General features: G+C 48.4%; 8 protein-coding genes across 8 annotated transcripts; 3 read left to right on the top strand and 5 right to left on the bottom strand.

The window, feature by feature from the left end:
• Positions 1-206: 206 nt before the first annotated feature.
• On the bottom strand, positions 207-8,192 carry BGW36DRAFT_445603 (uncharacterized protein; the record flags this gene model as incomplete). The annotated part of the gene is made up of 9 exons (XM_046221679.1): positions 7,905-8,192; positions 7,674-7,818; positions 7,337-7,605; positions 6,680-7,267; positions 5,846-6,608; positions 4,586-5,795; positions 1,489-4,540; positions 1,112-1,435; positions 207-1,061 (listed from the first exon to the last, which is right to left on the bottom strand). Exons 1-9 carry the CDS (start codon positions 8,100-8,102, stop codon positions 207-209), a joined length of 7,404 nt encoding a protein of 2,467 aa, XP_046075366.1. The 5' UTR covers positions 8,103-8,192.
• A 2,067-nt stretch (positions 8,193-10,259) lies between these two features.
• BGW36DRAFT_424284 (uncharacterized protein) lies at positions 10,260-11,453 on the top strand (the record flags this gene model as incomplete). Its single annotated transcript, XM_046219942.1, has 4 exons — positions 10,260-10,449; positions 10,515-10,974; positions 11,032-11,093; positions 11,161-11,453. The coding sequence occupies 4 exons, from the start codon at positions 10,260-10,262 to the stop codon at positions 11,451-11,453; spliced, it is 1,005 nt and encodes a 334-aa protein (XP_046075365.1).
• A 579-nt stretch (positions 11,454-12,032) lies between these two features.
• On the top strand, positions 12,033-13,190 carry BGW36DRAFT_356134 (putative acetyl-hydrolase; the record flags this gene model as incomplete). The annotated part of the gene is made up of 1 exon (XM_046213732.1): positions 12,033-13,190. The coding sequence occupies one exon, from the start codon at positions 12,033-12,035 to the stop codon at positions 13,188-13,190; it is 1,158 nt and encodes a 385-aa protein (XP_046075364.1).
• Positions 13,191-13,352: 162 nt separating this feature from the next.
• BGW36DRAFT_424282 (putative 2-(R)-hydroxypropyl-CoM dehydrogenase) lies at positions 13,353-14,545 on the bottom strand (the record flags this gene model as incomplete). Its single annotated transcript, XM_046219941.1, has 5 exons — positions 13,353-13,549; positions 13,622-13,723; positions 13,800-13,942; positions 14,011-14,088; positions 14,151-14,545. 5 exons carry the CDS (start codon positions 14,543-14,545, stop codon positions 13,353-13,355), a joined length of 915 nt encoding a protein of 304 aa, XP_046075363.1.
• Positions 14,546-15,324: 779 nt separating this feature from the next.
• BGW36DRAFT_109330 (Alpha/beta hydrolase fold-1) lies at positions 15,325-16,450 on the bottom strand. Its single transcript, XM_046209220.1, has 2 exons — positions 15,854-16,450; positions 15,325-15,746 (listed from the first exon to the last, which is right to left on the bottom strand). The coding sequence occupies exons 1-2, from the start codon at positions 16,265-16,267 to the stop codon at positions 15,384-15,386; spliced, it is 777 nt and encodes a 258-aa protein (XP_046075362.1). The 5' UTR covers positions 16,268-16,450; the 3' UTR covers positions 15,325-15,383.
• A 184-nt stretch (positions 16,451-16,634) lies between these two features.
• Positions 16,635-17,883, bottom strand: BGW36DRAFT_356131 (putative thiamine biosynthesis protein; the record flags this gene model as incomplete). The annotated part of the gene is made up of 4 exons (XM_046213731.1): positions 16,635-17,306; positions 17,365-17,514; positions 17,565-17,736; positions 17,849-17,883. 4 exons carry the CDS (start codon positions 17,881-17,883, stop codon positions 16,635-16,637), a joined length of 1,029 nt encoding a protein of 342 aa, XP_046075361.1.
• Positions 17,884-18,758: 875 nt separating this feature from the next.
• On the bottom strand, positions 18,759-21,172 carry BGW36DRAFT_424279 (putative glycogen synthase Gsy1; the record flags this gene model as incomplete). The annotated part of the gene is made up of 6 exons (XM_046219940.1): positions 18,759-18,867; positions 18,920-19,115; positions 19,171-20,533; positions 20,595-20,870; positions 20,929-21,026; positions 21,088-21,172. 6 exons carry the CDS (start codon positions 21,170-21,172, stop codon positions 18,759-18,761), a joined length of 2,127 nt encoding a protein of 708 aa, XP_046075360.1.
• A 1,559-nt stretch (positions 21,173-22,731) lies between these two features.
• BGW36DRAFT_356129 (putative zinc-binding oxidoreductase) lies at positions 22,732-23,718 on the top strand (the record flags this gene model as incomplete). Its single annotated transcript, XM_046213730.1, has 1 exon — positions 22,732-23,718. The coding sequence occupies one exon, from the start codon at positions 22,732-22,734 to the stop codon at positions 23,716-23,718; it is 987 nt and encodes a 328-aa protein (XP_046075359.1).
• Positions 23,719-24,235: the final 517 nt, after the last annotated feature.

Raw genomic sequence — 24,235 nt, 5'->3', positions numbered from 1 at the left:
TCAGGCAAAGACAGCTCCTATTGATATGAACATGTGCTTCACGAGCCGATGCTAATTGATGAATAGAAAATAGATGCTCGCAAAAATAGAGGTAGTCTGAAATTAGTAATAATATGCTCATTAATCTTGCATCTAGTATTTACAAAAAAAACATAAACTAATATAAGCCGCCTTATCAAATACATCCATCAAAGAAATTCGTTACTCTATTGCTTTGTTCTTGCCTCACTCTTCTGAGCGATCACACCGGCAAGGTCTGCCAACCCTCCAGCCTGCATAATGTCGAAAATGCTCAATTCCGTTTTCAATTCCTTTGAAACCCAATACCGAATTTCTAGTGCCACCAATGAGTCGATTCCAAAGCTATGTAGGGGTGTTCGTGTCTCGACGTCTGTTTCCGGCACATTCAACAATTTGGCCAGCTTGTTGACCAGCCCTTTGAGTGCAACATCTGCTGCAGCAGTCTCATCCGACGCATCAGCAAGGAGACGTCCGAAATTATCTGCGCCCTTGGCAGACTTAGCGCCGCCACTGTCTGCATTCTGGAAGGTGATTCGATTGACTTCCTGCAGCTGGCGGAACATGGGTCGCCGAGTCCAATACACGCTTTCGAAATGCTCCGATGGTAATGTCATTGCTGCGCCCAATCCTGCAATCAATTGCGCGCTCTGTGGGTGTGTTGCTCGAGGACATTTTGGATCGCACGCATAATCAAGCAAAGCGAGTAGCTCGGGCGTGGTCAGTCCCTCAAATCCGTCACGGCGGAGAGCAGCATTAGTGCCGAGTTGTGCCGCGATCCCGACATCTTTGATAACGCCGAGGTTCAAGCTGAGGCAGCGTCGGCCTTGGGCAACGAGATCCTGTGCAAGGGCGTCCATGTAAGAGTTGGCTGCTGAGTAGTTCGCCTGGCAACGGGAGCCCGAGATGGCACTGATGGACGACAGTAATACGAAGAAGTCCATATCTTGTGGGAGATGGGCGGCGAGATTCAATGTGCCCTGTGTCTTGGGACGAAGAACAGCATTCCAATCCGCAGCGCTCATTGAGCTGAGGAGTCCGTCCTGGTGAATATATTAGCAGGGACATAGGAGATTTATGTGGTGTCACTCACTCGGAGAACCATGGAGCCCTGGATACAGCCTTTAATGGGGGGCATGGTTTGAGAAAGCCCTTCAAAAACTGCTCTCACAGCGTCCTCATCAGCAACATCGCAGCTTGGGGCTTTTATTTCAATGCCATTAGCGGTATGTCTAGCAATCATTTCCTGAGCTGCTTCGTTCTTCGCAGCCCCAGAACGAGATAGAAGGATGAAATGTCTAGCCTTCCGTCCAACCATCCAGTCGACTAATGTCTGACCAAGCCCACCAAGACCACCACCGATCACGTATGTAGCATTAGGGTCGAAATTATATCGTGGGCATCGACTTGGTACAATCTGAATTACTGTTAACACGCATACACAACATCCAAAGACAGGACTGAACATACCGGAACTTCGTTGGTAGGTTTCATATCCAGAACAATCTTTCCGCTACTCTTACCACTTGCCATATGGCGGAACGCGTCCTTGAGATTACCAACTTGGTAAACCTGCAACGGTTGAGGGGGAGTTATAGGGTTTACAGCATCAGTCATGTGGTCCCTGATGGCACTCATAATCTTCGCCATGACGGGTTTCGCCTTTTCCATGACAATAGATAGATCAACGCTGGAGAAAGACACATTCGTTAGAAAGGGCTTCATGTTCAATCCCTTGCGTGATGACTCAAAGTCCGCCTTGCCAACGTCCACGAACCGACCGAGCGGCGCAATACATTTCCACGAAGCTTCCTGAAGCTCACCCCGTAGCGAATTGAGCACCACATCTACTCCATCTGGGCAATGTTTTTGGAGTCCCTCTGCGAAAGTAGTATCACGACTGTTGAAAATATGACTCTCTGGTATTCCATATAGATCTTGAAGAAGTTCCTTCTTTTCGGGAGAACCAACTGTGGTGAATATTTTGGCGTTGATCCGCTGTGCGATTTGAATGGCTGCTTGTCCAACTCCTCCGGCGCCGGAATGGATAAGAACGGTCTCGTTTTCTGACAGTCTGGCCACCGTGACAAGAGAGTAGTACGCTGTGGCAAACACTAGCGGTATGCTGGCTGCATCAACATAAGGTATATTATCTGGCAGCCTGATAACCCAACTAGCATCGGTGCGAACGAAGGTCTTGTAGGCCCCGCTTAACGTACAACAACTCACTCGTTCACCAGGTGTAAACCCAGCCTGCGGACCAGCACGACTGACGATTCCAGAGCATTCAAAACCAAGTCTGTTTCCAGAAATCTGGCCCATGGCAATGAGGATATCTTTGAAGTTCATACCGGTCGAGCGGACTCTGATCTCAACCTCAGTCGGGCCCAAAGCGAGAGCATAATCAGGGTCATCTTCAAACTGCAAAGTGTCCAGCAGTCCTGGAGAAGTAATAGAAAGGTTAAGCACTCGCTGCGTGTCTGCACCAAACTGTTGTATACTAGGGCGCGAGAGACCAGTCGACGAACGGATCATAGAATTTACAGTGGTAGTCTCGCTGATTCGGCCTAGGCACAGCTTTCCATCTTTCTCACGATATTCTGTCTCGAGGTCCACGTCTTCTGCCAGAAGAGTTTTTTGAAGAACTGAAAGAATGTGATTGGTCGCCCGGTCCTTCGAGGTTGATGTTTCCAATGCAACTTCGACGAATCGCAGATCAAGGTATTCGGATTGAATGACTCTCCCTAAGCCGGATACAAGGCTCTTATCCGCACTTTGACCCTTGGTCATCCATAACAGAGACTTCGCCGTGGATAAGATCTGTTTGAACATGGCCCATTGATTGTTGCTTATATCTTGAAAGACAGATCCATCCAATTCGAGTAAAGATATGTAGTGTCGTCCTTCGTATTGTGCAGGGCTAATGTCTTCTAATGTAACGATATCCGGAGATCCAAGCTTGCTCAAAAGTCGTCTTCGGAGGACTTCGGCTATACCCCTTTGGAGATCTGAATTCGGAGCGATGATGATTGTACTTCCACTGCCTGCAGATTCGAGAATGCTGGAAGTCCCCGAAGTTGATAAGGACGAAAGATCCCCATTCACAAACTGCGCTTGATCTGAGGGGAAATCTTCCAGATTGTCCAGATCTGCCTTAGAGAGCACAACAAATTCGTCAAGAAGCAGGATCTTGGCATTTGGTTCTAACAGATGCTTAATGTTGCTCAGACCTTCTGGAGCAGCTGTGAGTAGATATTTGCGATCGTTGCAAATGAGCAAGTCATAGTGGCAGTCAATAAACCCCTGCTCATCAAAACTATTTACGGTGTCTAGCGTTCTTCTAAATAATCGATCAGATTCGGAGTTGGTATCATCATTAGTATCCGAATTTTGAGAATTCGTGATGGTGTATGTGCGGAAAAGAGGCAGACTTGGCTTCCCATCTATATCTAAACCATAATTCGTCAGTCGATCCCGGACCTTTTGCGAAGTAGCCACAGGAACATCTCCGGCTTCCAAAATCCTCATGATTGGGTTCTGATAGGCAAAAAGCTCGACGAGAGATGCCGCTGTAGCGGCCTTGTCATCGCTCGCACACATATCAATGAGGTCTTTGTTGGTAAGAAAGGATGGATCAGGTTTCCAGGCAAGAGACCAACAGGTCCGTCGGGCTTCTTGATCAGCTCGTTCCATCCACCTGGCATCCTTGACGAATGTGAGGGACAGGCCGTTCACAAGCACTTGCGGCCGGCGCTGTTCATTGACCGCCGCGATGGAAAAGTCTGCCTCTCGATATCCCCTTGTTTCAACATTATTGAAAACCTTCAAGGTCTCTTTGGTACTCCGGCCAAGAAGCTCGTGCGAAACCCATATAGAGCGGATCTTTTGTGGGATCAAAACGGGAATGGGGAGTCGACCACCGTGGCTGAAGGCCGCGATACTCGACTGGAATATGGTGTCTAAATCGGTTGGATGAATAATATGAGGTGTCGGAGTAAATTTGGCATTTTCACGGTTCCATTTATCGAGCTCGATCTTTGCGGTAGCCTGTCGGCTTGCAACCCGTACTTCTTGAAGTCCCTGGAATGCAGGACCAAAGCTCATTCCGTACTCGTTAATAGCCTCATAAAACTCCTTTGAGTTGACTTCATCCCAACGTTGATTCGATTCTCCGTTCAATATTTTTTGCAAGCGCTGCCTCTCTACCTCGGTCTGTACCCCTTCCTGTATAACTTTGCCATCGTTGATTTTGGTCTCGATTGTGCCATGGCATAGTTCATGCCAGGCTTCGCCAAAATATGCAAAAATCTGAAAGTCATATATGCGACACTGGTCTGGCATTCCCGGCTGTACGGGATTGAAGATGATTTGAGCCTCGACCGAATCCACATCCTGAGGAATTCGAAGACCTGCCGGGAAGTTGACATTACTCAAGAAGTATCCCGAGACAGATTGAGACCCAGCCAAAGAGCGCGCGGCTTCGATTACCATAACTAGCATTCCAGATGCAGGATAGAGATGACTTTTGTCGAGCTGCGATACTTATGTTAGCTTTCTCCTATTTCACTTTGGAAAGGCGACGCAGGGGTATGTGAGGAATCGAAGCAGGTAGGGAGTACTTGCCTGATGATCAAGTATCCAGCCATTCTCAGCTAATCTAATAACATTTCTCCATTTCGGTCGCAAAGGGTTCCAATCTGTCTCGCGATTGCCAAGCAATTCATGCCGCTGATGCTGTCGGAAACGAAAGTTTCGACTAAGTCGGCTTTCCTGCCAGTATTTTGTGCTATGATTGAATTTATAAGCCGGCAAATCAATGAGGGCACGCGCTTCTTTCACATCAGCGTTGGGAAAGTTGACTTGAAGAAGGTCAACAGGAATCCCGCTGCATCGAAGCCGACCAGTAAGATTGCTGATTGATACCAAAGCATGCATGTTACGAGTGAGTGTTGGAATATAGTCAATATCTCTGGCGCCTGGGGTGTCTTTGACTGTTTCTTTGATTGGTCGTTGCAAGGCACCATGTGGACCAATTTCGAGCAGGATGTCCTTCCCACTCTTATTGGAGCCATTCTTTTTCCGTTCCTCTAAGAGGTATAAAGTCATATCTTGCAGGGCAGATAGGAATGCAACTTGACCAACCAAATTCCGAACCCAATATGTCGGATTGCATGTGTTCTTTACGGGAATCATCGCTCCGTCTACTGAAGAAAAGAACAGGGGTGAGTTGCCAGACATTGAGCCTGGCTCCAGCTTGCCAAGTTTAGCAAGGTACTCGGCACTGATAGCATCCATAAAACGGGAATGATATGCAATACCCGTGGACAACGTTCTCGCAAAAACACCTTCATTCTGCATGAGTTGTGACAACGCTTCAACCGCATTAGTTCCTCCGGTTACCGTGACATTTTGAGGACTATTCACACAACCAACGGAAAGAGTCTCTCCTGTCCGTTGCATAGCTTCTTTAATATGTTGTTGAATTTCGGTCTCCGATAGCGCAACTGATATCATAGCACCTGAATTGGGCTGTTCCTTCAAAAGTTGAGAGGCCAGTAGACCTCGGTAGAAAGCTGCCCGAATAGCAGACTTATGAGACAGACCACCAGCACAGTACGCCGCTGCGATCTCGCCTGACGAGTGGCCAACAACCGCTACGGGCTTGATGTCCCAGCTATCTAGCAGATCGACCAATGCGATCTGTAACGCAGTACAAAGAGGTTGAGAGAATTCCGGTCGGCTCACTAAGGAGAGAGACTCGTCCTTGTGCAGTTCATCTAAAATATGAATTAACAAATTTTGTCTCCAACTATGACCACTATCTTACCTATTAAGCTCCAAGGGCAACCGAGATCTTTCATGTAGCTATCTGACCTCCGCATACTTTCGAAATATACGAGATATAGAGACAGCTCGCGACCCATAGCATACCACTGCGCACCCTGGCCAGTAAATACAAAACTCAGCGATGGCGCAGCAGATGATCTCTGAGGCTTCGACGCGATTAGATCACCCGATCGGAGCTGGTCCATGGAGCTGACCACTGAGAACGACTTCCATGGAAGGTTGCTACGACGCGTGGAAAGTGTGTACGAGAGATTCTGCAAGTACTCCCGCTCTTCATCGACCGATTGCTCTTTTTCAAGCTTGCTGAAGTATTCTTGATATGTTTTCAACGTCCGTTCAATCCCACTTTCGTCTGCCGATGAGAACGGCAATACAATCGGGCGATTTAGACCAGGTCCAAAGGAGGTATGCCCATTGCCATTCGAATTGCCATTACGGTGTCCATTAGGGCGTCCATTCGTTTTCACCGGTGAAGAACCATTGTGATAGCCGTTTGTATTTTCAATATTGCCCGTATTCGCGGTTTCCTGGGAGGTGGAATGAGATGATGTTGAAGTTTGGGGGTTGTCTAGGGCTTGTGGTGGTTTGACAACAGAAAAATGCTTTCCCCGCAAACCATGCATTCTGAGGTAATTAAAGGCATCATCAACAATTGCGTGAGTATTGGTTCCTCCATAACCAAAATTATTAATACTCATTCGGCGAAGACCATCTGTCGGGAAAGGCATGGGGCTTTTCAAAAACTATCCTCGTCATATTAGTCCATACAAAACACAAATACTGGCTAAAAATGGATTTTCTGCTGCGTATTTACCTTGAAGTTATATTTATCTATCGGTATATTTGGATTCGGCACCTGAAAGTCAGCGTTTGGTGGGAGAATACCTTTCTCCAGGACGAGAACGGCTTTGATAAGACTCGCCACTCCAGCAGCAGCTTCCAAATGGCCTATATTGGCCTTCAAGGCACCGATCCAGAGCGGCCTATCAGGTGGACGTTGAAAAGCATTATGAATAGCCTCTGCTTCAAGCGGGTCGCCCACCGCAGTGCCAGTTCCGTGGGCTTCAAAGTAATGTGTGTCATTCAAATCGAGGTTTGCCTCTTCGTACGCTCGTCGGATATTTTCCGTTTGGGCTCGCCTACTTGGCTGTGTGATACCCGGGGTTCTGCCGTCTTGATTTATTGTTGTTGCACGAATGACTCCTCGAATAGTGTCGTTATCGCGGATTGCGTCTGATAGTCGCTTGAGCACTACAACGCAAACCCCTTCGCCTTTCGCATAGCCATTTGCGCGGGAGTCAAAACTATACGAACGACCGTCTGGCGAGAGGAAGCCCAACGTTGAAAGCTGATTCATGTTTACTTCTGGCGCTAAGATGAGTGAGACACCGCCGACAAGCGCCTATAGTCCAATTTCTTAGCAAACTGCTATATTCCGTTATTCTCAGGGAAAGAGGGATGAAGAACCCACCAAATTTGATTCACCCGATTTGAGACTCTGACATGCCAAGTGGACAGCCGCCAAACCAGATGAACATGCTGTGTCCAAGGCGATACTCGGGCCTCGCAGGTCAAAAAACCAGCTGACTCTGTTAGCCAACAGTGACGTGCCAATTCCCGTACCCATATACTTGGGTGTCAATTCAGGGTCACGATAGAGAATGACTTCATAGTCTCTTGTCGATGCCGCGACATACACGGAGGTCTTGGAGCCTTGGATTTTGTCCAGTGGCGTACCGGCTGTGTAGCATGTTAGCATCGATGGAGAGACATTGATGAAAAGCCAAAAAAGCGTATGTTGAACTAACAATTTTCTAGAGCCCTATAAGATGTTTCTAACAAAAGCCTCTGCTGAGGATCCATAGATTCTGCTTCGATCTGCTGTATTGAGAAAAATGGGGCATCAAATGCTCCAATATCTCCTGTGATAAAGTTTCCTGTGCGCACATTTGCCTGTGTCCATGTTATTGGTCATATTCCTAAACATTTTTATAAAATACAGTATCGAAAAAATGATGGAAACAATGAAAACGACCTACAGTGTCAGTGCGGTCTGGGTTTGGATGGTAAAATGCATCCATGTTCACTCTCTCCTTCGGTACGCTCGTCGTGGCATTCCGGCCTCGGTAGAGCATCTTCCAGAATTCCTGGGCTGAGCAGGCATCCTGAGGGAGCCGAGCATCGAAGCCGATGACTACGATGGGATCCATGTCCGGCGAAGGGCGAATATCCTCCATATCGTGATCGCATCAGTTCCGTCTGGGTTTTCAACGAAATTATATTTAGAGACGGTTCAAGGGCGGGCTCTCCCAAAAAGGTCGCGCAAAAACCGCAAAACCGCAGAACCGCAAAACCTCCAATGAGAAGTCCAATTGACGGCTTCAATGAAGAACTCCGACTCTGTACACAACACAACTCATGACCGTGGTTTCTTTTGAGCAGCTTCCTGCTTCTATTGTTCGTTGCTTTCTTCCCAATTGTCGCCAACCGACTATACTTGCTAAATACGACCCCGGTTCAGCCCCGAAAGGAGAATTATTCGATTTAGCGCATGCTCCACGTACAACCAACATCTAGCGTCGTCGGTGGATCTTTTCACCGGCATCGATGAATGATAATTACTGGGGCTACAGCGGTACAAGAGGAAAGATAAGCCTTGCGTGTTGGGAATGTATGGTAATAATTATGATTATTAATTAAACGACACGTCAAACCCAGCCAAAAGTGAATTTGAAGAGAGGAAAAATACGAAGACAGTTCGAGCTAAACCCGGCCGTTGGGTCGACTATCGTAGACTCACAGGCCTAGCGCAGAACTTAGCCCTTAGTAGCAGAACCCACGGACTGCAGAAATACAAAATACGCCCAAACATGACAACAATTACAATAATTACAAACCTATTATGTCCGTTATTACCGGCACGAAGCACCCGTTGCATGTCTGGACTCTGCCCCTTTTGGCTAATGGTCAGGCCAAGCCAATTGCAGTATAACTGTGAAACCAGGCGTACGGACAGCCCAATCATTTCTGCACGGGAGATTTTTGGCGATCTTTCGATTGTGGATTCGTCAAGAGGAAGCAGGAAATGCTGCGGTTCCATCCGCCAGGAAACGCATGTTACTTGAAGAAACGTACGGTACGGTATGCGCAGGAACCTATTAATGGCATCGCATCCCTAGCCCTAATGCCGGCACCCACTTGGCATCCCACATGGCCTAAGCGAGGCGCGTGAAAGGGTGCGTGGATTAATATGCAGTATTATGGAGATTCGATGGTTGGCATTGTATCGCGCGCATGATGTTGCGACCGTGGAAGTGAAAGGATTGTGAAAATAGCATCCGTTCTCCATTGCTTCTCCTTTGCTTCGCCTTTTGTCTCGACCGACATCGCTGTTGGTATCCCTGATGAATACTATGAATACTATGAATACGCATAGCAGCTTTGCCCATACATAACACCGGCCGTAATATAATAATGGCGCGTGGCTCCTGCAGAAACGACGCAATCGATCGGATCTGGGCCCGATAAAGCTGGCCGTCTGCGCCCTCGGCGAATCGTGTCTGGCTGTATACTGTATACTACAGGCACATAATCATGTATCTTTCACATCCCGCTGATGTCGTTACGGAAGTCGGCCAAGACTTTCCACAATTGGCAGGTCTCCGAGCCAAGAGGCGTGAGGCGTGAGGCTTGAGCATAATAATTACACCCAACAATACCATGGCTCACTCGGTCAGAAACTTGGCTAACGGAGACAACCGCCAAGGTCAGAGTCAGACCCTTTTAGAAGTTCCGAGGATTGATCGATCATAGTCACATTAGACTTTTAGAAATAACTAGGTGGCCAGACGAACTGGGACTGCGAATCGCAGTTAGCCCTATCCATTCATGCTGGTTAGTCCTGCACTAGTCTGAGTCCGGGCTGACGCAGCGCACTAAAGTTCTTCACGAATCCGACATGTCCAAGGATTCCATTGCACATCATAAGCCTAATTAAAGGCCCCCAAATCCCCCCCCAGTACACCATCATGCGCTACTGCAACTACCACCCAATGCCCAGTCGCCGACGCGCAGTCGGCGACTGTAAGTGGTAGGGAGTACATGTTCTTTCTGCAACGTACAAGCTACGATCTGCACGATGATCCGCGGCAATGCCTCAGCTGCTGCTATTATTGGAGCGCCCACGGGGTGGTGTGCAGAAGTTACAACCAGCGCGACCATTTTGACGCCTGGATATTATATTAAGACTGCACTTGTGGCTGACATGGCTGGGTTCGCTTATGTGATATTCTTGACGTCAACTACACTTCCCCGAACGACAACTCTCTATCTCATGAGCTTAACTGCTTCATCCGGCGGCACTGTACCCGAGCGCTGCATATAGACTTGTCGCGATGGTGGTGCTTCAAGAGACAGGTCGCCTCACGCTGCGGTTGACGATTGCGATGATTGTCATCGCAGTGCTGTCAGTCCTCATTCGCTTTTTCGCGCGGAGGAAAACACGCACCAAGTTCAAGTTGAATGATGCGTTCATCGTGGCCGGACTATTATCCTTTCTCGGAGTTGAAATCAGTCTCCTCGCAGGTACTATATTCGCGCGATAGACATAGAGTTGGCTGGAGCTAACCCAATACTTGGATGCTTTTAAGGGATATACACTTCCGGCGGCACCCTCGATGAGTCGCAAATCAAAGACACGTCAGACCTGATTAATCTGTTCAAATATGTCTACGCGCTCGAATCCTTCGTTACAACCGCGATCACCTTGATCAAACTGTCAATCCTTGCGCTCTACCGAGACCTCTTCCCAATCCACAAATTCCAAACGTACACCCTAGTTATTGGCGCTCTATGTTTGATCTGGTACATCATATGCTTCCTCATAAACATATTCCAGTGCCATCCAGTGAAGGCGGCATGGCAACTCGATCTGCTGATGAAGGGAGAAGCGACATGCTTGGTTTATGGTCACTATATCATCGGCTACGAGGTTTCCAACATGTTGCTGGACATTGCCATTCTGGCGCTCCCCATCCGTGTGTTGCACACACTACATCTATCGCGACCGCGAAAAATCATCATCGGGGGACTATTCACCCTAGGAGGATTGTATGGTTTCTCAATTTATTGAGCAATTTTTAGAGCCTCGCAGCTAACGTATTACAGCATTATTATCGTCTGTATTATTCGAACCGTGTATTTGAGCGATGCGACTCTTCAGAACCCAGGTACACATCCGTCTCATTCTATTAGTACAGATACATGTACCGGATACTAACATATTTTTTACTATAGTGGCGCTGTACAACGGGTTGAACTGGACATCGGTCGAATTGGCTGTCGGGATTCTCTGTGCATGCATACCAGTCTATGGACCCCTGCTCCCCACGCAACGAGCAGCTCAAGCCCTTAGCAAATGGTCCAGCCAAAAGCAACAAGGGAAATACTTTACATGGGTGTTCAAGCCGTCGTCGAAATATCAACAGTACGATGGCGACAGCAACGAGTTAGCCGGGCTATCTCATCAGCAAATCCCGGAAGAATCAAGCATACGACAAAAGAGGATCTCGGATCACAGCGGGGTCTAATGTCGACTTACGAGGATATAGATAATGACGTGATGTATTATTATTTACCATTTTGTTTTTTATATACCATCTGCATGCCTATCCTGATGGGCCCCTATTTTGTACATATTGCATGAGTCTTTTACTGCAAGCGTTATGATATCAAAACATCACCTGATTGAAAATTCAGTCCTCAATAAGCAAAGTCCTGCGAGTGGCTTGTGATAGTTGCATATACGACCGATACACTAGCAGGGTGCATGCATGGGCTAGAGGCTAGACGAAGACAGCCCCTGTAACAGACAGAAATAGGGAGGGCAGCCCCCACAAAGCCCTAAACCCCGCCCTAAACCCCCTGCAGAGACGCCAGGAGGAATAATGATGCAACGCCTGTCTTGCTAGACACCAGCCACTAAACTAATTATTAACATCGATCGTGGTTGGAATTTAGTACTACCCCGCTTACGTTCTCAGTCTAGCCTCCGCCCCATAATTTTATTCTTATGAGGCTATTTATCTCTCTATCTTCCTCGAGTCTACACAAGAAACCACACGAAAGAGAGAGAATCACAAGAAGAGGGAAAAAAAAAAAGGGAAGAAATGCCAGAGCACTGGGATCCCGAGAAACCACTGGTGGCCCGCCAGCCGTGGAAGCTCTTCTACTCACTCTACTTCATCCTGTCTACTGCTGTCCGGGTCCCTATCTGGGCTGCGACGTACACGATTCCATGGCTGCGGCCGGTACCATCATGGTCATACAAGACCGCCCTCACCGTCAGCCTATGGCGACTGGCATTTCGGTTTCTAAGCAATATCCGCTTTCGCACTCCACAGCCTCTAGAGCCAGGTGCTGAAAAGGACTTGTTTGTTGAGCTCAAACCCGCCGCCGACTTGAAGGCCTACACTGGGCTTCTCGACAACGCCAGCGTCCAGCCAACCAGCGTGGGAGGGTTCTGGCTTCCAAGTCTCGAGTGTTTATCGACCATTTCTGCAAATAACAATGGTAACTCTAATATTGCCTCCAAAAATTGGGTCATTCTCCATTTCCACGGCGGCGGCTATGTGCTCATCTCTCCGCGCGCCTCGACGGCTCAGCAAGGACCGAGGCAGCTCTGTGAAGAGCTTCCAGCTGACGGTGCTCTGTGCCTCTCCTACCGACTCTCCTCGAATCCAGATGGAAGCTATCCAGCACCGCTCCAAGACGCAATCACTGCATACAACTATCTCATCCACGACAAGGGCATTTCTGCTTCGAGAATCCTCGTCTCAGGCGATTCTGCTGGTGGGCATCTTGCCATCCTACTGCTCCGTCATCTCATTGCGCATCCTGAGACGGGCCTGCCATTACCGCGCGCCCTCCTACTGCACAGCCCGTGGCTCGATTTAACAGCCAAGGGCACTGCTGTGGACTACAAACCGGGCTCGACGCAAGACTATGTCTGCGACCCGTTTTTGGAATGGGGCGCCACCACCTTCACGCCAAAAGGCGCATCGCGCGACACAGAGTTTATCAGCCCCGGGCTTTATCCCTTCAAAAGCCCTGTGCCGATCTGGGTATCGTCTGGTACGGTAGAGAAATTGTATGCTGTTGTCGCCGAGTGGGTAGCCAAGATGAGAGATGCCGGTTCGACGATTGAGTTGCATGATATGAAGGACATGCCGCACGACACCTTTGCCGTCTCAACCGAATGGGACTTGGAAACCCCAGCGCGAGAAGCCATTCGCGCAGCGAAGAGCTTTCTGGAGCGTGTTTTGTGAAGGGGAAACCAAGTATTTAGGGTTAGGGTTTTACTCCGTAACACAATGTTTACAATGTCCTCTAATTGCGTCTATTTTGAAATACGTGTGATACGGTAACTTTCTTGGCATACATAATCCCATGTTTCATTCATGCATTATTCCTGCAAGAAGAATTACAGTTTATCGAGCAAGGAACCCCCCGTCGACAGACAAATCAATTCCAGTCACATACCCACTTTCTCTGCCACTTGCCAGCCACACTGCCGCATTTCCAATATCCTGTGGCTGGCCAAGATGGTTGAATGGCGACGCCTTCTCAAGCCAGGTCACGTCGCCTGTAGCCTCGATAATTTTGTGGAGGAAGGGCGTCATGATATCTTACGAATGGTCAGGCGTTACTTTCAAGCCACGAAAAAAAGAAAAACAGCAGAGCCAATCAATGTACTTACACCCTGGCTTGATTGCGTTGCATCGAATTCTCCTCTCTGCGTACTCGATGGCAATTGAACGAGTAAATCCGAGCATGGCTGACTTGGCGGCGCAATATGCAGCTAAGGGAGGAGAAGAGAGGGTCAATGACCATGCTTCTTCACAGACGAGACGTCCAACGGGGCGTGTGTCACTTACAGCATCCCGGTAATCCGGCAGAGCCAGCGACGCTCGAGACATTAATCACATTTCCGCGGAATCCGTGCTCGTCTTCGTCTTGCTTGAGGAATTGGGTCACGGCGAACTTCGTGGCGATAAATGTGCCTGTGGAATCAACGGCACTAAGGAAACACACACGCATTTTAAGCCATGCCAAGTCGGGCTGACCGCCATTATAAGACTGACTCACAAGCATTGGTTCCATTGCGCAGCGGTCATTTCATGGAGAGGAATATCCATAATCCCCGCTCCGGCATTATTGACAAGTCTTTTATCTCGATTAGCTGAAGCATCACGGGAAGAAAGGGGAAAAAAAAAAGGACTACCAACAGGTCTAATCTCCCTGTCCTCGAAACGGCCTCCTGGACAGCATATTCAATGGAGAAAATCCCGTTAACAGCATCGCTCTTCTCGAGACTAATATCACAGCGAAGGAAAATAGCTCTTTCTTTTCCATAGCGCGCATGAATAAGCTCATGCGTTGGTGTATCGCCGCTGTCATCGCTGTCCTTGGCGGCGACCAACGCGCGCGACGCCATCTCGGCACCATGCGATGCCTTCACGCTGGCTCCCAACGTCGACTTGGTGACATGTCCCTCATTTAGATCTGCGCAGACAACAAGCCGAGCACCAGCTGCGGCCAATGCCAGTGCGATGCCACGGCCGATCCCCGACGAGGACCCGGTAACGATCGCTGTCAAGCCTTCCAGCCGAGGTGCTGCCATTATGTATATATACTCTTTTGTCCTTTGGATGAGAATTCGTGTTGGGACTATTGACATACAAGGTCGAAGTTCAAGGTTTGTACCAAGGTGTCCGTTGTTAAAGTTAGATTGATCGCTTAATGTATCCCGCAGCGAACATACTGAGTCTGGATTTGAAATCAAGGCTGCATACCACATGGAACATGCAACACTTTGTACATACGCCACAAGTTCAAAAGGTCAAAAGGGCCATTCATACTATTTTCTAATTTAATGTGTGATGTACGTGCATTCCGCCGGTTTATCGATTTACAATATATATATATATATATATAGAACAAAATAGCCCGATCCAGCTACATGTATTCTCAAGATTATTCTTTTTTTTTTCCCTCGCAAGCAGTGCCCACGGGCCTGTAATAAAAGATTGAAAAGGAAACGGTGCATCCCGACGTCCTTCCCGCTGGGTCCAAGCGGGGTAAATATGGAGTGGAGACTCTGGTATTCGTATTAACATTACACTGATTACACTGATTACGCTGATGACGCCGATTCCAGCCCCCAACGCATTGACTAAATGATGGTTCTTGTTTCTATCGGGATTCGCCGACGCTCAACATTCATGCTAAAAGTACGTACATAACTACATGGTCACACAGAGGAATGCCAGTCCGTGCAATGCCGATCATATCTCCGCTGAAAGGGGAATGCTGTTCGTACTATATGCTGTTAGTTAGTTAACTCCAGTGTATACAAAAAAAAAATGACCAGCTGCAAATCGCCTTGTAAAATATAGCCCCATATGCTAATCGCTTTGTAGAGAGACTCGCCACTGAGATGAGAAAACAAAAAACTTCAATCAAGATCCCCCGCACCTCTTCAACCCATCCCGAACCGCCCTCTGTACCAGCGCAGCCAGTTCACGAGGTTTGCTGAGAAACGGGGAGTGGGAGGTATCCAGGCTCGCGGTTGCAACAGCATCCCCCATCAAGCTAACAAAATACTGCTGCCCAGGCAGCGGAACACAATTATCTTGCTCGGCGAAGATGTATGTGCAGGGTATATCCCTCCATGGCTCGTATGAGTTTGGCATTTCGAAAGATGCCGCGTTTACAGGCTGCAGTTGCGAGATTGCGTGTTCCTGCATCGCCGGTGGTAGGTCATTGTAGAGTGCGTGGGCTGGGTTGCTGATGGTACGATCGTTGGCGAAGATTTGGCCGTCCTGGTGCATGTTAGAAAAAACCTTCATCTTGTACCTCTTTTTTTACAACGCCCATGCCATCCATATTCGATGCAAACTAGGGGATGGTCTGAAAGTGTTATGCCAACCTTGCACTCCCACCACGGCGCTGGGCTTCCCCCACAGCTCTGGACAACAGTCATACCCTCAGGAAGCGCACAAGCAGCGAGATACACAACCATAGTGACACCGCCTCTCTTGCCCGCGCGTTTTCGTTGTGCGTAGCCCAGATCTTTAACCGCGCCAGAGGCGACCATCCCGCCATACGAGTGTGCTACGACGGTAATCGGCTTGCCTTCTTGTTCGATCAATTGGATAAGCACAGATCGAAGGTTTTCCACGTCGTCAGTCAGCGTTTTGGAGACGGTGTTATCTCCTACTGACGGATTGGCTACTGCGATGGTTGACAAGTCCAGCTCAGCTAGTACTGAGCGGAATTGGTCGAAACAGGCTGGTGTATGCCATGCTCCTGGAACAAGGACAATGGATGAGGAGGAGGCCATGGTGAATTCGCTGGCGTCGATTAAGTAGAAGTATGGTTATATTGACATTATTATTAGGTGGTGGATTATTTAGGAATTGAGGATGGGGCTTGCGGGGTACAAGAATAAGAGGTGGTATTGTAATGGATCATTTCTTACGGATCTCTATGGATTCTGCAGAATCCAAGGCTTGGCATCGCATATCAATACTATTTTGAGATATCAGGCTATTAAGTCCTCGTTGAATGCTAGCTTGATAAAAAGTCTTGATCAAATGAGACCATCACAGTCCTGCCAGGCCACAAACGAGAGAATCTGGTGAGTAGTAGCAGCATTACAGAATCCGGCAGTCAGTGCATCCGAGTTTAGGCAAGACAAAGCAATGAGTTTAGGCAGTAGTAGCAACCTCCAACCGCTGGAAACCTCCTTCCTTGGCAATCTTCTTCTGCAACTCAGCCATACGCTTCTGGTCGCCTAGCGGGTCCTTGGAATCAGCATCCAGAGCCCACGAGAGCAACTCATTGGTATAGTTTGGCTGGAACGAGGCGTCCAAAATACCCAGACGCTTTCCATAGTTGGTGACCTTCTGCCAGTCGCGAGGCACGTTCTTTAAATCGCGACTGAAATAAGCGTAGGACCGCTCAAAGATCTTGCGGTTGACCTCCGTGCCCATGATAGGCTTGAAGTCGACGTACTCTTCATACGCCTCCTTCGGGTGGGCAATAACAAAGTCTGTGGCGCGTTTGACGGCACGCAGGAATTTCTTGACTTTGTCGGTGTTTGCGGCGAGGAAGGCGTCGTTGGCAATGTACAGAATCGAGCAGAAGCAGCAGCAGCCAAGCTCGGCGAGCTGGTCGATACGAAGCATTTGCACGTCGTCGCGAGGACGGCCCTGCGATGCAAGCCATTCCTCGAGTTCGACCATCTGCACGTTCTCGAGGCCAATTCCAGCGTCAATTTCGCCGCGGATGATGGCCTTGGTGACGTTCATGCCGCAGCGTACGGCAGTGTAGTCGTCGGGAGTCATGCCGTAGTACTTGGTGAGCTCGTCAATTTGGATCTATATACGTTAATTTGCGGCCTATTACAAATGGTTATATGATATGCTTTGTTCTCACCTTGCCAAACTCGCCAACATAGCCAATACGCTTGCCTTTCAGGGTCTTAAAGTCCGTGGTGATGCCGCTGTCTTTGAGGTAGACAACCCCGGTAAATGGTTCATCGAGAAGAGAACCGAACGAGGTGACAGGAAAGTTGCGGGCTTTGGCCTATTTCATATCAGAGCTTGAATTCAAAACTGGCTGTTCAAGATACTCACAGCCAAGGTATGGATCATGGCTTTGAAACCCATGTCCACTTTACCGCTACCGATGATCTCGGTCACGTCCGACGGGTCGTTGGGCTCTAAGAGGGCCACTTTAAGACCTTCCTCCTTGAAGTAGCCCTTCGATTGGGCGAGGTAGAGAGGAGCATGGTATGGGGTAGCATGCCTGACAGTGTCAGCAATGTTCGTCCAGGTTAATATAGATGATTCTTTATGAAATCCAAAGTAATATAAAAATAACGATAAACAATGCGTGTTCTGTACAAGGTCAGTCCTACCAGTTGGTCAAAAAAGTGATCTTGTCGGTAGACATATTGACAGAATATCAAGATTTCACTAGACACAGTCAGCCAGAATTTAAACAAGCCATCCCCTTTCTTCAAGGGAACAGGCTGCAGAAGAGACGAGGATCAAAGCCACGCATGTCCTTTCGCTAGTATTATCTAGATCAAGTTTTGACAGTATAATCTCAGAACAACCAGGCTTCGTCACGCCGTGGGGTGGTTTTTTTAATCTCCCACGGCACGACGAAACTGATTGAACACCTGTCATGCGGTGTGCAATGTCGGTTATACTAAAAAATACCTTGACTAGTGGTGATGGAGTCGTCCATCTTGGACAGACAGACAATAATCATCGTTGCTTCTTGGACATTACGCAACTCCGACCCTTGCGGGATCGTACCGAAGCTGGGGGGTGTGTTTCTAGCGAGTGTGTATACAGTTAGCAGAGGATGGAATGACTAGTCAGGCTAGGAGGGAGTCGACTTCATATGATGGGTGATACATACGGTTGTTGTTGACTATGTTGCTGTTTGAGCGAATTGTGTAGAAATCGAAATACGAGCACAGACGAGGGGCTCTCTTGGAGAATAAATACCTCACCGGAACAGGCGCGGGGCAGTGCCCACTTATCCGAGAACCTGATCAATTCGGAGTACATCATCATTATTCAATCTGAAAGCTTCCCAAAAATCAATATTCAATAAGGGATGTTTTCGTGCTAAAACTGTTACGTTATGGTCTTCAGACTTATGAAATAGAAGAGAAACAACTACATAGGAAGGCAAATGCAATGGATGTATGGCTGTAAATGAGAAACAATAGTAGCAAACATAGATAGAACTACAAGTGTGGGCCGGGAGATTGATTTGAAAGATAAATTATACTGTGTCAATGAAGCCAAAGATTATTTCCCGTTCAGAGAAACAGAGTCAAGCGGCGATTGGGGGCGGTCGCCCGACTTCTTCGTCCTGAGCGTGAGAGGGTAAGGATACTCGTCTGGTTCCTCCTCCTCACTATATAGCTATTAGCAAACTGATCACTCGATTGTGCGCGAATTCTACTCACGGTAGTTTCCAGGCAATGTAGTCTTCTGTGCCAAGTCCCTCTCGGCCTTCTTGGAGGGAAGCAAAGTCGCCAGGAGTCATCATGCCAGTGCGATCACGCGGCGATCCAGGCACTGAAAGTGGCCGTGAGATCTTTTGGGCCGTGCCACCAATGTAATCAGTGAAATCCTCGTCGGTATCGAAAGAGGTTGGATAAGCTGTACACAATGAATTAGCCACTCGTGGATTCCAATTCCAGAGACGAAATCATACCTCTTCTCAAAGCAAGCTGGCGAGCCTTGACATACTCAAGACCCATGCGCTTCCAGTCCAACAAATCACTCAATCGCTCCGTCCTGTTTCGCTGGTTGATACGTTGGCGTCGGCTCTTGGAAGTGAATTCAAAAAGGAACTCGGAGAGCTGGTTGACAGAGTCGTCGACACCTTTAGAGCGTCGGTCCACGATGTGAATTCCGTAGTCGGAGGAATTCTCGATCAATTCTTCCATGTAGCAGCCAAATCCGGACAGGTTAGTGGTGATGCTGGGAACGCCCATGACTGTACATTCCGCAGGGGTGTAGCCCCACGGTTCATAGTAGGATGGGAAGACACCCATATGCGTACCACGAACAAAATCATCGTAATCAAGCGGTAGAACGGGGTTGGCCGAGTTGAGGAATTCAGGATGGAATACCACCTTGACTCTATCCGTGGGATGATTAAAGAGTTGAACGCGACGGAGCTGATTAAGAATCGGGTCCTCGGAGTCATTGACCATGTTGTGCGTCACGATTGGAGGCAGTGTGTGGCGCTTGAGTGCGAAGACTCGGCGACGGAGAAGAACTCGGTCTTGGCTGGTAATCAAATCCTTCTCATCGGGCATGTTATCGCCATCTTTCCAAGTAAGACATCGTTCAAACAGACGTCGACCAATGCCCTTTTCAACCATCTCCAGGGTATCGCGCAATGATTTGACGACCGCCTGACCCTTCAATGCCTCGACAGTCAACGAGGATGTTTGGGCCGGCATGATAATGAAGGCAACAACTGTGGTTTTAGAGCCGCTCGTCTTCAACCGATGGTTCAGGCGCGCCAAAGACTCAATAAACATATCGACACCCTTATTGCGATACTCATAACGGCCAGCCGTGAAGAGATAAAGCGTGTTGTCCAGGTCAAAATCCATATGTCCGTAAAAGTGGCCGCGGACAAAGTCGTGGATCTTCTCCTTGGCCTGGGAATGGAGATTCTGGAACTCATGCACGGCAGAGAATTTCTTCACATTCAACCCATTGGGCAATACACCATCTGGTTTCCGCTTGAGTAAATGTTCACTCTCGAATGCAGTGATGTGCGACACCGTAGTAAAGACATCTGCGGAGTGGGCAGCCGCTCTCTCGACGCAGTAGCGATGGTAAATGCCACGCTTGCCTGCTTCTGCGTCGACATCGAAATACTGCAGGTTGTTATAGAAATCAACAGACCCGGCACAGAGATAACGGCCTAAAAGGGTCGCGTGCGTTGTGAAAATCGTCGTCAGATCCATGTGACGCTTCTTTGTCAAGGGAAGAGCGACTCCAGCCAGCCATTCGTGAAAGTGGGCGACAATGGCACGTTTCGATTCGTGTGAGATGTACTTAATTATCCACAAATCAGCACACCACACTTGTCCACACAATATACAGAGGTGCACCTACCTCTCCTAGAAACCATGCCACCAAGTAGCCGAAGACAATGGCTTCGTTCGTCTCGTGGTCGCCTTCAGGCGACGGGATACCGGCGATGTTCCAGAGATCGCCCTTCCACTCCTCCAGATAGCGATAGCCAGTGCCAGTATCTATAAGTAAAACTCTAGGCGCACCCTCAATGAGCCAACGGCCGTAGATCATATCAATCCCACGCTCCTTCATGGATGCGATAGTGTTGGCCATGGCTATGTTTGTCGGCTCCAGGACCTCGACTTCGACAGCCGCCTACCAGCGAGTGTATCAATCAGCTTTCAATCTTTTCTTTCCTGCAACTAGGACATACCGAAGCCTTGTTCCAGGGCCCAATGAGTGTGTAACGCTCTCCATACTCTGCGGTGGTGACTGGAGCTTTGGACTTCAGCACTGAATAGATACCTCCCACTACAGACGACGTCAGAATCCATTCACGCAATAAAATAAGCAAAGAGAAGATGCGAGTTACCTCGATTGGCGACTTCTGTTGCGACTTCGAAAAGCTGGTGGTTGCGAGTGTCCCGCTTGGGCGTATCGGAACCATTGGTAGCCATTTTGGATGGCTACGGGCAGGTTCACTGAGCGACACAGAGGGAGAGAGAAGGTGCGCTCTTCAAGCGACACCGGATGCGAAATGGTCTGAGAGATAGGAGGGACAGCAACGAAAGAGAAGGAAAAATGGTGGGACGAGAGGGAGCAGGATCAAGCTTGGTCTTCCAAGAGCCAAAGCTACTGTGGTATCCCCGGGGACGGGCGACTGCGGGGGATTAGGCTAGAGTGGACCCGGTGAGCTTTTCTTTGGCCACAACGAAAAGATGTCGCAACAGCAGCGATCGATGATGGCAATTAAAGGCTGGTCTTGGGATGCAGATTCCGTGGTCGGGAGAGAGGAACAGAAAATTCGGATTGACTTAAATGGCGACCTTAAAAGCAAATTTGCATCAATACGACAGAGGCAGGCCTAGACTGAGCTAGGCCCAAAGCAAGCAAGCACAGACAGACGCTTCTTGTAGTGGAGAAGCCTGGGCTAAAGAGTAGAATAGAAGGAATAGAAGATCCAGGACACTTGTCAGATATCAATTGAGTCAATTGTTGTCAATCGATGCACTAGCCTTGTGGTGCAAAGGCAGCAAGTCTCTCGTGACCTGGCTGCAGGGACTGGACCAAGCTATGAGCTAGCTTGCTGCAGGCCAGTATTACGTAGGAGCTACATATGCATTGAATATGAATATTATTTGATACTGTTTGATAGTGTTTGATACTATTTAATGCTATTCAATGCTATTTACCAGTAACCAACTAACTTACATAATTGAGTACAGTGTGCAGTGCAAGAGGAATGCCAGTGCACAGACCATGCACCATCCAAGATGCAGGCGCCTCTCCACACACGTCATATCATGTGACCGGAGACTTTATCTGAGCAACATCGCGAGCACAGGATATATGATAGGCGTTGTTCAGCCGGTCAACTGATCAATTCATGCGAGGTTTCCCCGCATCCACCGTGCACCAAAGCTGGGGATCGCCCGGACGAATCGAGTCAATCGGCCACCCATCCACCTGCACCATCCTCGAGCTGACGATCCTCTGCCATATCAGTGCTGCTGGCACAGATTCGCCAGGAGATACTATTAAATATATAATATTAAACGTCTCCGTTGGTTCTGGCTGGATAATATCAAATGTAACCAGAATGAGATCCAACAATGCATCATGCAACTCTTCGACAGTCAAACTATACAAACTGTACAAACTATACAAACACTGCAGCCAGCGCAAACAAGTAAAACAGGCCAATGTTACCCGAAAGGCCTTAGCGCTGTGGAGATAATGTGCCATATTTCCGAAGCCTCCCAACAATTCGCCTTATCCATGAACTGTGTATGGTGTTTGCATCAGTTAATCCAATTTCAACTTCTCATCATGGCAGCAATAAATAGACCCGATTGCGCCAAGGTTGATGGCCATATCTGCAGACAAATAACCCCAATTGCTTAAAGCCAGTCACATGCAATCCGCATCATTACTTTTAGCAATAGCACACACATTCCCACGACACACACCCATTCGTCACCTCACACCAGTGAAACAGCTGCTCTTCACCAGAACAATGGCAACTACCATGAAAGCAGTGGTGATCCACACCAAAGGCGGTCCCGAAGTCCTCAAAGTCGAGGAGCGGCCAATTCCCAAACCCGACAATGGCCAGGTTCTCATCCGCGTCAAAGCGTTTGGCCTCAATCGCTCCGAGATGTTCACACGCCAGGGCCACTCGCCAGGCGTCGATTTCCCTCGTATCTTGGGCATCGAGGCCACCGGTATTGTTGAGCACGCACCTGGCGGCGAGTTTGAAAAGGGGCAGATTGTCATGACTGCTATGGGCGGCATGGGCCGTCAGTTTGACGGTGGATACGCGCAGTACACTGTTGTGCCTACGAACCAAGTGCAAGTCATTACGGCTCAGACTCAATTAGGCTGGGATGTGCTTGGGGCCATGCCCGAAATGATACAAACTGCTTATGGTGCAGTCACAAAGTCTTTAAAAGTACAGAAAGGTGACCGTTTCTTGGTACGAGGCGGAACTACGTCTGTTGGCCTTGCAGCAATCGCGATTGCCAAACAACTGGGAGCACATGTGGCCGCCACAAGCCGGAAACCGGAGCGCGAGAATCTTCTTCGCGAATATGGCATAGACGAGTTCTTCGTGGACGACGGAGCCATCGGAAAGCAAATCAAAAACGATAGCCAGAAATTCAATAAAATTCTCGAGCTCGTTGGCACCACAACGTTGAAAGACTCTTTCCAATGTGTATCAAAGGGTGGTGTTGTCAGTCTTACGGGCATTGTTGGGAACTCTTGGGAAATTGACAATTTCGCGCCGATGGAGGTTATTCCTTGGGGGAGCTCTCTCGCGACGTATGGTGGATGGATTGAAGAGTTCATGGAAACTCCCTTGAATGATATTGTCCAGCAGGTGGAGGCTGGGAAGTTCAAGATCAAAGTTGGCCGGGTGTTTCATATAGACCAGATTGCTGAAGCTCATCAGTGCATGGATGACAATACTGCCGAAGGCAAAATTGTGGTTCTTACCGACTGATGTAGTTACTGCTTGAATTCTCTATAATGTATATATACCTTTTTAATATTAACATAAGCGTTAGCCATCAATACTCAGTCTTTCTATTTTTTACAACCACCACGGAATCATACCCTCACACGTTGCTACCTTCTTTTCCAACACCTAGCAGCCCTTATTATCTCTCTAAGCAATCAACAATCTGACTGAAATTATCATATCAAGTAAGGCAATGCCCCTGCGCATTTGCCAAAATTCAACAGCTATTACGCCGGCAATTCAAAGTTGCTACTCACCAACGAGCACAGAGTGTAATTGAGAAACCGGGTGCCATCCTTATTATGCGAAGCATCTCGACAAAGAGACCATACCTATCTTGAACCTAACATCAACCCATACTGGCCTTGTGAAAGTCAAGTCACTTATCCAAGATCTGATCAGCATAAGAAACATTGGACTGAAACGGTTCTCAGCTTAGGACCTCCTCATACCGTCGATAATGATAATTAGCGGAGTTGATGGTCTTTTTAATGACGGG

Source organism: Talaromyces proteolyticus, assembly GCF_021365285.1.
Source record: "Talaromyces proteolyticus strain PMI_201 chromosome Unknown BGW36scaffold_3, whole genome shotgun sequence".
NCBI lineage: Eukaryota > Fungi > Ascomycota > Eurotiomycetes > Eurotiales > Trichocomaceae > Talaromyces > Talaromyces proteolyticus.
This window is presented reverse-complemented; position numbering and strand designations above follow the sequence as displayed.

What these genes read in the sequence shown, in the direction of transcription:
- BGW36DRAFT_109330 (XM_046209220.1), bottom strand. Translation starts at nt 16,267, where the DNA reads ATGGCCTCCTCCTCATCCATTGTCCTTGTTCCAGGAGCATGGCATACA. An exon ending in CGCCGTGGTGGGAGTGCAAG is followed by an intron (nt 15,747 to 15,853) that starts GTTGGCATAACA and finishes AACATGCACCAG; the next exon opens with GACGGCCAAATCTTCGCCAA.